Genomic DNA, 15,143 nt, shown 5'->3' on the forward strand with positions numbered 1-15,143 from the left:
TAATAAAAAGTGTTTTGTGTTTTTTTTCCTTCGTCACCTTGGAGCTCAGCGTATTTAAAAATAACAAACATATTATACTTATACTTCCTCTGTGCAGTGGTTTTGCACAGAGCAGCCCTGATCCATCTCTTCTCAGGTCCCTCACCAACACTCCTGACCCCTCCCACCTACTTACCTCCCCAACAGCAAGCAGCCAATGGCACCCCACTGCTGTCTCAGCCAATGAGGAGGGAGAGCCCCGGGCAGCTGAGACTCTTGTGCAACATCGCTGGATTGAGATGGTCTCAGGTAAGTATTAGGGGGACTGAGGGGGTTGCTGCACACTAAGACCCCTTTCACACCAGGGTGTTTTGCAGGCGCTATAGCGTTAGAAATAGCGCCTGCAATCCGCCCTAAAGAAGCTGCACCATTGTGTGTAGTGTGAAAGCCCCGAGGGCTTTCACACTACAGCGGTGCACTGGCAGGACGTCAGAAAAAAGTCCTGCCAGCAGCTTCTTTGGAGCGGTGAAGGAGCGGTGTGTTTACCGCTCCTCCACCGCTGCTCCCCATTGAAATCAATGGGGCAGCGCTGTAATACCGCTATTGCGGCATATTGCCGGCGGTTTTAACCCTTTCGCGGCCGCTAGCGGGGGGTAAAAGCGCCCCGCTAGTGGCAGAAATGCGCCGCAAATCCGGTGGTAAAACGCTGCTAAAAATAGCTGAGTTTTACCGCTGACGCAATGGGCGGTGTGGTGTGAAAGGGGTCTTAAGGTCTTTTATCTTAATGCATAGACTGCAGTAAGATAAGAAAAAAACTTCTGACTTTAGAACCACTGTAAATATAAGCTTTCAAGTTATCAGCAAATTTGGTAATGTGTCTCCTTCCCCAATTGGCCTGATTCCCTTTGTTAAATTGCTCTTTTTTACAAATGTCCCTTAGGAATTGTTAAAACTTGTATAGAAAGTTGTAACAGTACCAGCAGATAAATTCGGAATGGACTGTTTGGGAGTCAGTTGCAGACTTTTATTTTACAAACACACAGCCATGCTTCATGGGCTGCCAGAATCAAAAACTGCCGAAATAAAAATGAAAGCATCTGCCGCTTTCCTATATTTGCACGGCTTTGAACTTTTACATTATATGAGTGCATGCATTTTAGATTGCTGAAAATGACAGATAAAATAATTAATAAGGGATTGATGTGATTGTGATGACAGGTGAAATATGCCGGAGTACAAGTGCCTCTGTTTGCATCCTATCATAACTCGTGCCAGACAGAGGCATAAGCTATTGGCAGAGACCCCTATTTACTGGGAGACATCCAAGAATGCAGCAGATTCCAGCCTTCCATACATGCTTGTCTGGTAATGACAAGCAGGACCCAATGTGTAGTTGGTCTACAGAGAATAGGCACATTGTACAGACCTTTCTTATCGTATATTCTTTTTTGTTGGCTCTCCCAGGAAACAAAGTGTGTCCTGAGAGATGATGAAACTCATAGCTCGATCAACGCTTCAGCTGGACAGGCGGGCAGAGCTGCAGAGCTGGAAGAGGCTGACAACAGCTGTGCAGAACATTACAGCATATCACGCCTTCATCCTCTGTGGTTATTTCTCATTTGTTCATGGGTAACTACCCTGATAAGCTGGCACGTGTTTTCTGTGTGCAGTTTTCCTTTCTATATCTTGCCTATGGGAATTCTGAAAGCATTCCTGCCATCCACACATAAATGTACTTTGATGTCTTTGAAACCACAAAAAGGACTTACGTTAGGTGCCTGAATGGATATGTTTAAATTTAAATGTTACATACTGTAGTAGATGAGGTTGAAAAAAAGACACAAGTCCAACCTATGTGTGTGATTATATGTCAGTATTACATTGTATATCTCTGTATGTTGTGGTCGTTCAAGTGCTTATCTAATATTTTTTTTAATTTATCGATGCTCCCTGTTGAAACCACCGCCTGTGAAGAGAATTCCACATCCTTACCGCTCTTACAGTAAAGAACCCTCTACGCAGTTTAACCACTTCAGGCCCTGAAAGAGTTACCCTCTTCCTGACCAAGCCCTTTTTTGCGATACAACACTGCGTCACTTTAACTGAAAATTGCGTGGTCATGCAATGCTGTACCCTAACAAAATTGACGTCCTTTTTTCCCACAAATAGAGCTTTCTTTTGGTGGTATTTGATCACTTCTGCAGTTTTTATTTTTTGCGCTATAAACAAAAAGTGAACATTTTGAAAAAAAGCTATATTTTTTACGTTTTGTTAATAAAGAATACATTTCCCCCAAGAAAATATAAAAAAAGAATTTCTTCCTCAGTTTAAGCAAATATGTATTCCTTTACATATTTTTGGTAAAAAAAAAAAAATCGCAATAAGTGTATATTGATTGGTTTGCGCAAAAGTTATTGCATCTACAAAATAGGGGATAGATTTATGGCATTTTTATTATTTTTTTTATTAGTAATGGTGGTGATCTGTGATTTTTATTGTGACTGTGACATTGCGGCGGACAGATCAGACACTTTTGACACTGTTTTGGGACCATTGGCATTTATTCATTCATTTACAAAGATTAGTGCTATAAAAATGCACTGATTACTGTGTAAATGTCACTGGCAAGGAAGGGATTAAACACTAGGGGGCGATCAAGGGGTTAAGTGTGTTCCCTGGGAATGTTCTAACTGTAGGGGGGATATGGGCTCACTAAAACATGACAGAGATCACTGCTCCTGATCACTGGGAGGAGTAGATCCCTGTCATGTTGCTAGGCAGAACAGGGAAATGCCTTGTTTACATAATCATTTCCCCCTTCTGCCTCTCTGTCCTCATAATCTATGGGCACACTCTCGTGGGGTGCTAGCCACCGATGATGCAGTGACATATGGGTACATTGTTTTGCGCACCCGTGCCACTTTGCCGACATATATTGGCGTGAGCCGGTCGGCAAGTGGTTAAGGTTAAACCGTTTTTCTTCTAATTTTAGTGAATGGTCACATGTCTTATTAAATTTCCTTTCGCAGAAAAGTTTTGTCCCTATTGTGGGGTCACCAGTATGGTATTTGTACATTGAAATCATATCCCTCTCAAGCGTTTCTTCTCCAGAGAGAATAAGTTCAGTGCTCCCAACCTTTCCTCATAACTGATATCCTCCAGTCCCTTCACTAGCTTTGTTGCCCTTCCCAATGTATGCATAGTATTTGTTCATTTGGCCACTTATTATTTTTAATCTTATCCCTATGAAATAATATTTTCGTACATTATAACTTTCCTTCTACAGGGAGAAAATAAAAACAGTACAATCTAAATTGAATTTCTTAGCCATTCTCACTTTTCAATACATTACAAATAGGGATGCACCAATACCATTTTTTTTTACAAGTACAAGAGCCAATACTTTTCTTTTAGTACTCGCAGATACCAATTACCGATACCTACCACAACTATTTTGTTTATACTTCAGCACTATTACAAAGCATTGATTAGTTATTTACAAATGAAATACATTCATTTTCTTTGTTTATGTGGCATTTTTTAATGTTAAACCTGTAAATATATATAAATTAAATATTAATGAACAAAGCAAACAACAACAAAAAGTTTTAATTATTAACAGTTTATAAAATAGAAGTGAAAAAAAAGCAGCAGGGAAATAATAATTAAATGGAGAATAAGCAGTTAATTAAGGCTAATTAGAGTAAATTAAAGGTTATTAAGGGGTTAAACAGAGGAACATTTAATAAAAAACAAAAAATATTTTTTTTACTTGACAGGTTGCTTAGGGCCTGATTCACACCTATGCATTTTTAGTGCTTTTCGCATTTTGCAGATTTGCACTACAGATCGTGTTCCATAGGAAACAATGTTAAATGGACTGTAGTGCAGATCTGGAATATGCAAAAAGCACTAAAAATGCATAGGTGTGAACCAGGCCTTAAACTGTCTTCTTCAGCAGATCAAAGTTTATTCCTTTGATCTGTAGATGAAGAAAAACAGTAAGATACAAAAAGAAACAAAAAGAAACAATGGGGGTTATTTAAGAAAGGCAAATCCACTTTGTACTGCAAGTACACTTGAAAGTGAACTTGGAAGCGCAGTCACTCGAAATCTAAGGGGTAGATCTGAAATGAGTGGAAGCTCTATGGAATTTCCTTTAGTAAATAACCCCCAATGTTTCTTTTTATCTTTCGGCTGAGCAATGTTGTTGATAAACTTTACCGGGCTGCTTTTTATTTTTACAGCTCTTAATTGCCAGGACTTCAGTTTACACTTCAGCTGTCAACAGGGGAACCCCACTGACAGCTGAATAAATCATCAGTTGTTAAAGACGCTGTGGCTCCACTCCTTAACAACCGATAATTTCCAGCTCTTTTCTTTACATTTCAGCTGCCAGTGGGGGAATTCCCTTTTTATGGCAATAACTTACATATAAGCCTTTACAATTAGAAGTTTTGATTTTTCATGTTCGTGTCCCATAGACTTTAATAGGGTTCACATGTTCGCTAGAACTTTTTTCCTGTTCGAGGTGTCCTGGTGCGAACCAAACTGGGGTTTTTTGAGCCCATCCCTATTAATATGTTACATTTCTGGTTTTGGCTTTAATACAATGTCCCTTTGGTTAACATAACTGAAACATTACCCATAAAAGATAATTGGGAGTATTTGTGTAAGAAGCTATAACACCTAGCTTATCAGCCAATCAGCTCACTGGGCAGCACGTCTATGCACTTCTGGCTTAGGGTGCTTGCTGACTACTGTTAAAAGGCTGCCAGAGCCCCGTATGCTACACTCATGCGGCCTCAATGCTTTCCTCCAGTGGGTTCCTATTCAGAGGTTTACATATCTCAAAAAAGCCACTTTCTCCAACTGAATATATTTATTAATTATGCTTGACTTTGTAGATTTAAGAATTTTTTTTTCTGGTGTACTTTAAATGAAACCTGTCAAAGGGAAACATGGAGACTTCTGGTTTTTACCTCTGCTTCTAAAATGCTAATTGCCTGGTTGTCATACTGACCCTTGTGATTCAGAGGATAGATCAGAACCAATTCCATTTTTCAAAAGGAAAGCAATATAGCTCCATATCAGGTGTAGTTTACCTAGCTGCAATTCACTCTCTATCAGGAGCTATGCAGTATTTCATTTTATTACTCTGCTGCCCCCCTATGGATTTATTCCAGTGGTTTAACTTCTTGCAAATATTTTAATCTGACAATCAAAGTTTTTCATTTACCAGATGTAAAAATTAAGATGTAATGCCACATACAAGCGGAATTCCACTCAAGCATGGCTTGCATACACACGGTCACACAAAAGTTCTCTGAACTTTCGACCGTCAAGAACGTGGTGACATACAACACTTCGACGAGCCGAGAAAATGAAGTTCAATGCTTCTAAGCATGCGATGAATTGTTTCCGAGCATGTGTAGGAATTTTGCACGCCGGAATTTGTACGGACAATCGGAATCTCCCAACAGAACTTTTTCCAACCAAAAAATAGAGCACCTTAATCTTTTGCCTGCGGGAATTCTGCCAGGAAAAAATCTGATGGAGCATACACACGTTCACATTTTCCAACCAAAACCTCACATCGGATTTTTGCTGGTGGTATTTCCGATCCTGTGTATGCGGCATAATAGTTTGAATAACAAGGAAAAAAGTTAATATGCAGCCATGTAATGGCACATGCGAATACAAATGTATCTATTTTGCTGATAAATAGAAATAATTCAGATGTATTTTTTCAGTAAATTCCGTATGTATAATTAAAAATTATATAGAAATCTGAGAGGTTTCTATGTGTAAATAGATTTTAGTAGCAAGAAAGGGATACAAAGCAGTTTCAAAGAAGCTAACTTTATAGTTATCTGATCAAAAGAGAAGTATGGGAATTTTTTTAATCATATTGCTTCTCAGTGCTCCCTGAACAGAGATCGGGTGACTGTCAGTCACTGGTTCTCTGCCCTGCCCCCCCCCCCCCCCCCCCATTTGCTGTGGAGGGGAAGGAGAGCGCCCAGCGGCTTGTTGAGGGGCTGAGCCGGCTCTGTGATGTCAGTCGACAGGGGACTTCAGAAAACAGGTCACAAGAGTGCAAAATGATCTGCACTCTTGTGATCCACAGGAGAAGTACAGCCAAACGAGCTTTGGCTGTACTTTTCCTTTAATAACCTAAAAATGTTTTAGATATCGTCTACTTAAAAGAGAAGTTTGGAATTAAAAAAAAAAAAGTATACTTGCCCAGGTGGATGGAGCATTGATCCAATACTGTATCTGTCCCCTGCTGGCTCTGTAGTAAGGACGGAGCACTCAAACATCACTGATCGCTCAGTTCTCCCCCTCCTCTCTGAGCAGAGAGCCGTGACTTTCTGCTGTCTCCTCCAGTGCTCATTGGAGCGCGGGGTTGTGGAGGGGGCCGTGGGGGCTGGCTCAGGCTCCTAGTACATCACTGAGAGCCAGTCCAGGCTTCTGGGGGATAATGGCCATTTGATCAGGATCTTTCCCAAGCCAGGACTGGCTAAGTGGCATCAGTTGACAGTAGACTTTAGCCCACTGTCAGCTGAAAATGGGTCACAGGAGTGCAGAACAAACTGCACTCCTGTGATCCATAGAAGTATGGCCAAAAAAGCTTTGGTCATACTTCTCCTTTAAGCATCTTTGAATTTCTGCCTCTACTAGAGATAGCAGACTACATTTGTTTCAAGGGCCATTTAGGGGTGGATTATAGAAACATAATCCAGATAGTAGCCGAGGACCCCACAGAAAGCTAGGCTCATACTAACTATTTTGGGCAGTGGCTCTCTGGTAGCAATTCAAAAAAGCTACTGCTCCATTTTTATGACATTAATCCCTCATTAATCAGTCAGCATTGGGGGAATGTACCTGGTCCTGGCCTGGAAGATGTGGGGTCATCTGTAGTGTTGGGCACCGGCTTATGCATGGTCACTCACCTTGGCATGTGGTGTGTATTGTTGAGTTAGTCAAAAATTATCTCCAGTCGTCGTTAAAATAAATGTGATAAACAGCTGCTAGCAATCCCTCTACATAAATATAAACAGTAATTGCAGGGTATCAATAGTTACAAATCATATAACGTGATATTTAAAAGAATGTGCCAATGAATAATTCATATCCACCATCGTAGTGAAGTATTTTCACAGAAGTCAGTGCAAATCCCCTTTCACCAAATGGACAGAATGCACACTCACCACAAGTATGTGCTGCCAGATGATTAGCAGCAAACAAGAGTTTGCACCAAATTATGTAGGCATCAATCACCGTTTCCACAGGTCTGGTGCCCTGCTTTCTTGTCTTCTACTGGGGGTAGCACTGCACACCTGTGGGCTCTCCTCTGAGCCAGGCAGACGGTCACCTGTCAGCCACCCACAATGACCCCCCCTTTCACCCCTTAATATGGGTGGAACATTTAACATAGTTACATAGTTAGTCAGGTTGAAAAAAGACACAAGTCCATCCAGTTCAACCTTAAAAACAAATAAAATAAAAAATAATCGTACAATCCAGATACCCAATTTTATGCCCACAATTGATCCAGAGGAAGGCGAAAAAAAAACCCAGCAGAGCATGCTCCAATTTGCTACAGCAGGGGAAAAAAATTCCTTCCTGATCCCCCAATAGGCATGTTCCAAAAGGTGAATTTATCCTTTAAAGTTTTTTTTTTACATTGCTGTCACTTTTGCACAGTGTGCTTCTGAGTTAGCGGTGTTATCCTGTAAAGAGGCTTTTCTAGTGTTACGCAAGAATGAGGTTGCCTACGGTCTCCTTTTTCCCTAAGGTGTTTTCCTATTTCCACCTTAGGCAGGGCGTTTTTCTTCCTTCCTTATGTCCTGCTATGAAACATACCAAAGAAATTTCACTCCTCTGTCTCAGCGTGGTAAGTGTTGTGAGGGTCTACCTCACAGCTACAGCTTCTTTTCAGGAATCCAATTCCCTCTTTGTCCATCTCAAAAGTTTTCGTAGGGGGGTTATTTGCTTCTCTCTTCATCATTGCTAGGTGTAATAGAGAAGTCTTCGTTCAAACCTGTGGTCTAAAGCAGGGATCTCCAAACTACAGCCCTCCAGCTGTTGAGGAACTACACGTCTCATGGGGCATTGTAAAACTCTGACATTTACAGACAAGACTAGGCATGATGGGAATAGTTTCTAAACAACTGGAGCGCCATAGTTTGGAGACCCCTGGTCTAAGGCATAGGGTTACACCTTTTCCTGCTAGGGTACACTCTACCAGAACGCTTAGTGCCATCAGACATCTGTTTCTCAGCTTTGGAAAGCTGCCACCTGGCCTTTTGTTCACATGTATCAATACATAAGTGGTCCATGTAGTGAACTTGGTATAGAGTTATTTACTTTAAGGTCATCAATGAGGACAAGGGGGGACTTTTTATGTCTGGAGGAAGAGATTTAACGTCCAATTATAGAAAGGTTTCTTCACGGTAAGCACTGTGAAAATGTGCAATAGGCTCCCTCAAAAGCTGGTTCCAGACAACTCAGTAGATTGTTTTAAACGCCTGAATTCTATCCTAAATGCACATAATATACCTGAATACTAATATTTATAGGTAAAGTTGATCTAGGGAATATCCGATTGCCTCTTAGAGGATGAGGATGAATTTTTTTCCCCCACTGGTGCAAATTGGATCATGCTTTATTGGGGGGGTTGCCTTCCTCCGGCTCAACTGTGGGAATAGGATTGTGTTTTCTATTTATGTGTGTGTGTGTGTTTTTTTTTTCCTGTTGGTTGAACTGGATGGACTTTTTTAAACTACAGTAACTATGTAACTATGTTAAGCTTTACCAGGTGGATTTTCAGGCCTCATCTGATGCCAGTTTCAGGCGTAAGATGTGTCAAGCTCCTCTTTGAGTTCTGTCAAGCCCTACCTTGACTCACTGTTCTGTGGGCCTGTTAGCATTCATTTGCTGTGTTGCCACCCCTCAGTTGGACTTTTCCTTGTATTGTTTGATTAAAAAATAGGAATTTGAACCTACCTGTGAAATCTTTATTTGTGGAGTACAATACAGAACACAGTTCCCTCCTCTGTTGTTTATGATCTCCCTATTGTTTGCTACAAAACGCAGGCTTCCTAGGAGTGGGAGAGGTTATAAAAGGGATCACTTATAGTCTTTATTTATATTATGGTAATCAATAACTTCAGGAATATTTTGTCAGATGGTGATCTTGACACAGTGATGTCTATAATCAAGTGGCATTAAGGGGCAGTGATTTTTAATTCTGGGACAGGTTAAAATTGTGAAAAAAGAATGCTTAAAGGTTGGTCACACTAATGCCCAGTCTGTAATCATTACTGTAAGAGTGCTATGTACTCATCTAAAAGTTATGAGTAATATATACATTCTACATTTCCCTAATTTTCTTTTTCTGTTCCCTTGCAGTGTTCATCATGGCCTCTGGTCTTTTGGTGTACCCCTTTGGCCTCAACGCCACTACTGTGAAGAAATACTGTGAGAACTCGAGTATATACTATGCAGGAGACTGTCAGATTGGATGGGGCTACATGCTTGCCATCGTTGGGGTCATGTTATCTGTGTTTTTGCCATTTTTTGCTAAATATGCACCAAAAGAACACATATCTCCAACCCCAATTCCTACAATTTTATAGTATTTTATTACTACTGAAAAAAAAAAATTAAAAAAAATCTGTCTAGAGAGGGAAGGACAGAAGGTATTATAGCACTTCTTTACAGCTGTGCAGCTTAACATATAGGCCACATTGAATATTGCATTAATCGTCTTCCTAAAGCATGATTACAATATGAGCCTTGAATTAAGTTTCGTTACACGACCGTGATTTTCTTAGTTTTCCTGCTCTTTCCTTTCTACGCTATGCTAGTTATTAAAAATATTACTACCTCCTCAATAAACAAATTTTACATTAATTGCAAATTCTGTGTTGGAAGCCAGATTTGTTGTTTTCAAACAATCCCTACAATGTTTTTTTTTTTTTTAAATGGCCACCCAAAGTTCTATTTAGCCACCTGGTACAGCAAATACATTGCAATAGACAAAGTGCAATGCCAGACTGTCTCAAGCCTCTCATGATGCTCCATGCCCCCCCCCCCCCCCCCATTACTGAGTGTAGGGAGCTCAGCTCAGGCACCATCCAGCCCCAAGGTTTAGGAGTTGACTGCACATGCACCCCCCTGTGCCTGTGGTAGTTGTGTTCAATCTGCCTGCAACCCAAAAGCACTGAGAGTAACATTGCATCAAACTGCAACAACTGTGGAATAGTTACCCACAGAACCAATCTGCTTTTCCGATTGAAATAAAGGAATGCTGGTTGCCTCATTTGGTCTGTTTTGTTTCTGACATGTTTTTTCTTAATATTTTAGTAATCTGCATAGTTGATCCATAGAAAAGCCTGCTAAAATAATTTCCTGTTTCTTCCCAGGATGCTGTATGCTTCCTATTCACGTGTGGCATAAACTGATGTTTGGATTTAAATGTGTGAAAGTTGCATATTCAGCCTTTCAGAACTCATTGAAAGCTCACATTATAAGATTGGTATTCATGTGAAACCATCACTGCAATTTCATTCAGTTGTTTTTATTTACAGAATACTATTTTGATTTCTGCTAAAAGATAACTATACTTTCAAAAAACATAAGCTTAAAATGGTTGTAAATTCTATGCATTAAGATAAAAAAGCCTTCAATGTGCAGCAGCTCCCCTAATACTTACCTGAGCCCCATCTCGATCTCGATCCGGGGTCAGGCCACGACTCTGTGTCAGAATGGACACACGGAGCTGCAGCTTGGCTAGGGTGCCCCCACAGCAAGCTGCTTGCCGTGGGGGGAATTAACAAGAGGGATGGGTCGGGAGCTCCAAAGAGGGACCCAAGAAGAGGATCTGGGCTGCTCTGTACAAAAACTATGCGCAAAGCAGGTAAGTATAACATGTTTGTTATCTTTAACAAAAAAAAAACACCAACTAGTCTTTAGTATCACTTTAAGACACCCCCCACTCCCATCTCCATAATATGTACTCAAGATGAGCAGGCCAAGAGGCACTCATGTCCTCCTCAGAGATGGTGAGGCCATGAGGTGCTACTTCTTCTCCAAAGGTCCTTATCGAGCATCCATGACCCTGCAGACATGCAAATAGCTTTTTCGATTTTGGCCTATGGGGAAAAAAGTCAGGACAGAAGCATCTCCCGATTAGCCCAGCATAGGCCACAGTTTCAGCACTGGGTCACCCACTAACCTAAGCGCTGTACAAGGCTAGGGAGGCCGTTAGGTTCAGGCTGTTGCAAAGTATAGTTATCCTTTAAGCCTTACTTTATTGCTATAATTACACATTCATGCTTAGTAAGAATCGTTTTAGTCTAGTTGACTATTATAAAATGTTTTGTGAATATGATCTGAATAATTTAGATCTGTCTAATCACAATTACGTTTTTTATAAGGAGATCATTTATTAATTTTTATGACTAATTATTCAAAGTGTGTAAAGTGCTATATTTCTGGTGTGTTGAAAAGTGTTACCTCACATTACTATCAAAGCTAGACATTTACACTGATATATTTAAATAAATAACACTATTTATGAAAGTAAACCTTTTACAAACTTGGACAATTGAAACAAAGTATATGATGAAATATTGCTTGTGTAGTAGTTATCCTTGGTGTCACTTGTCAAAGAGATCAATAGTTCCAGTGATACAAGCAGCTCAATTTCTATGCAAATCTCAATCTTTTTCTTTAAGGGCTAGTTCACACCAGATGCAGTTCCGTGCAGTTCTGTGCGCTTTTTTTCTGCACAGAATGCATGCACAGTGTTTTCCATGTATTCCAATGGCACTAGTTCACACCATGCAGTCAATTTACAGTAAGTTTCCGATTAGTTTCTGCACCGGAAACTGCATGGTGTGAACTAGAGCCATCAGAACTCCCTCTGGTGTGAACTGGCCCTAAAGCTCAACTCCGAGCTAGAAAAAAAGTTTTCCCATGCATTTAGGGCTGTGCCTGCACTGCACAGGTCAACTGTCCTTTTTGTCTAGGGGTGGGGAAAAAGTTTATGCTCACCCGATCCTTTGTTCCTCTGGAAAACGGCACTCCCCCACAGTCCAGCAGTGAGCTGTTCCTGCTCAATGGAACATGCCCTGAGCTTAACCACTTGCTGACCGCCCGCCGTCGTTATATGCTGGCTGTTTGAAGAGGAATATCGTTTAGCTAGCTGCCATAACCCCGGTATCCCCTTCTTCAGTGGGCGGTCAGTTTTCAGATAAAAGGGGTCTCTCCACTCTACTTGTAAAGCCCAGAGATGGGCTTTAAAAGTACTGCTTGGCCCCATACTCCCCAGTTGATTAGTAAAGCCACCCGTCGCTATAAAAGACCAACAAGAACACTAAACTGGAAGAAGCAGGGCCAAGCTTGACTTACAGGAAAGTCAAGATTTCCATACAAGTGCATATAACCCTGAATATGCTGATCATTTTGACATTCAGTCTTCACTGAGGTAACATCTGCTTATTTTTTTTATGTGTCATGTGTTCTGTTTGAATTACCCAGTTTTGTGACAGGGTTACTTTAAATGTAACTGTGTTGGCTTCCTGAACAGACTTTGTTACAGTATTATGCAAAATGCCTTTATTAAAAAAAATGCGGATTTTATTATTTTCCTATTTTAATTGGTTTGCTTGCCCCTTTATGCAATCTATTGGGGACGGGAAGGGGGATTCACAGTATAACAATCCTCCCATCGAGTGACCTGCACTCCTACATAGCATTTTCACAAAGGTCGAAAAGAATGCCTTCATAACAGGTGGCAGGTTATTTCTGCCATCACAGTACCCTCTTCCCTGAATACTGTGGGTTGTTATTTTGTGGAAACCCCCCAGCAATTGATTAGTGTAGTTTTATTAAAGGTCACGAATCCATATATTCCTGTCATTATCATCAAATTGTGAAACACAAGTACAAACCAGACGTAAAAAAAAATAATTTTGACTTTGCCGAGCCTGCGCAGTACCCTCTTGAGAACAGTGCATATGCACCAGGCCTCATCTTTGAAAATAACACCTGTCCCACATGCAATGCGCAAAGCCATTTTGTTTTGCCTGGCACATGGGCGATGATCTCAAAGGATACCCACATGCATGAACACAATGTAAATATTGCTGTCTGAGATTTGTATTGTAGTTGTTTTCAGAGTTTGATGAGGAGTACAGCAGACCATTAGGATGTGGACTGTTTTATGAAAGTGCACTTATCCTTTATTGTAAGCGACTATGAAGAAATTGGTATTATTTTCCACTTGGTACTTTTACAGTAGGGGGTGAATGGAAAGTAAAAAAATATATACCGTAATTTTTGGGGCAAACCAGCTAAATTTTCAACACTGATTAAAAAATATCAATAAATTATGATATCTAATATAAGAATGTAAGAGTCCTTGATACATTGATTTCTTGATTTGCTGTTATACATATATATGAAATACGATTATAACAACTGTGATAAACAGACAGAAAACGTCACATTGATGAAGGGGAAAGTTGCCACCTAACCATCCTGTGCCTTTACTAAAAGATCAATAGAACAAAAATATTATGTACCAGGGATGTTTATTAACTGCAAGATGCTGTACATTCTGTATAATACTGTTTTGATTATGTATTTGTCTGTTTGCAACAGTTCAGTGGATATTTGTAAAGAAAATTATAGTCATGTTCCTTTTTAGTGTCATTCAAACAAAATGTCTATTACTTTACCATTTATTTATACTCAAATGTTCAGATTATGATGTTTAAAATGGTTAACTAAAATATATTTTTCATTGATTTTGTCACACTAATAAAGTAATTTTTAATCAAACTGACCATTTAGGGCTTTGTTCTTTGTGCTTCAGCTATTATAAATGATTAATGCACCTTTTGGCGTGATTGGTTTTGCTACTGTCTGACCACATATAGATCACATATACAAAGTTAGTTTTATACAAATTGACATGCTTTTCTTAAAAGGACATGTCCATCACAAGGAGATTTTAATGCGAAAGAGTTAAAAAAAATTGTTCAAATTTATTCAACCTCTTGCCGCCGACAGTACGCATATCTGCGTACCAGAATGTAAATACAGCTCCCGGCATAGTTACTGGCAGCTAATGGCAAGCTTTCCAATTGATTGACTGCTGTGATGGCCACATGATCATAAACTCTGCCCCACCTCCCGACATCTGAAACCCCTTAAAGGGCTAGGATGCGCTGGCACCAAGAGGTTAATGTAATATAAATTTTTACATACCTGTAAATTCCATATCTTGGAGTACAGTAAAGGAAACCGAAATTGATCCTTAGACCATGGGTTTTATGAAACAGCCCTGTACCTGTATTGTAAAAAAAAAAAAGGGGGGGGGACTGCACTAAGATAAAGTGTAACTATGATGATGATATGTCATATATTGGAAGCAGTGATTCTCCTGTGCAACATCAAACAGAAAAATGTAATGGGAAAATAATAGAACCGCGCTAAATCAGTGACTTGAACAAATATAACCCATGAATTAATAAATAAAACTATTCATAGTACTAATTAAGTATGGGGCTAGGTGAAGAGCTAAATGACCAAAAATAAAAAATATAATCTCACAATACCAAACAGCCAAAAATAAATAAGATAAAAAGTCCAATATAAAATTGTGAATGAATATTAGTAATTAATGTGCAATCCAAGTAAAAAAGTCTCAATATGACCAGCTGTGAAATGTGACATCCACCCATGACAAATTCAAAAATAAAGTCCATCCATTTGTGAAGAAATATCTTCAATCACTGGAAAGCAAGAAACTGTTGAATCCACCACCTTTAGAGAGAATTACTTCTTACCAGACATCCGTGATCCTCAATTACAGAGGATCAGGGAAAGCATATAGTGTAGACACAGCTTGCTCCAAGGTACATCAAATTTGCTTGCTATTCTCCAGATGTAGCATGTAAAAGAAGTAAAGGCTCCAATAGTGTAAAACCTTTAATTTATTGGACAGATTAAAACAAAGTAACACACTTACAGTATTGCATCAATAGGAACACCTGAAATCAAAAGTGCTGGCTGGCACACGTGCGGACAAACCCGTCCTTCTGGCTGCTCAAACAATAACACGAGGTGACATCAGCATGTCGCTCCAC

The 15,143-nt window shown here is 39.8% G+C and overlaps 1 protein-coding gene across 1 annotated transcript in view; it reads left to right on the top strand.

The window, feature by feature from the left end:
* Window positions 1–13,837, top strand: part of LOC143981967 (LHFPL tetraspan subfamily member 7 protein-like) — a 303,981-nt gene extending 290,144 nt beyond the window's left edge. Inside the window, exon 3 of the mRNA XM_077480256.1 lies at window positions 9,394–13,837. Coding sequence (XP_077336382.1) covers window positions 9,394–9,620 — 227 coding nt within the window. The 3' untranslated portion in view covers window positions 9,621–13,837. The remainder of the gene's footprint in view (window positions 1–9,393) is intronic.
* The last annotated feature ends 1,306 nt before the right edge of the window (window positions 13,838–15,143 follow it).

Source organism: Lithobates pipiens, unplaced genomic scaffold (genome assembly GCF_037356315.1).
Source record: "Lithobates pipiens isolate NorthernLeopardFrog02 unplaced genomic scaffold, aLitPip1_a1.2 Scaffold_16, whole genome shotgun sequence".
Lineage (NCBI taxonomy): Eukaryota > Metazoa > Chordata > Amphibia > Anura > Ranidae > Lithobates > Lithobates pipiens.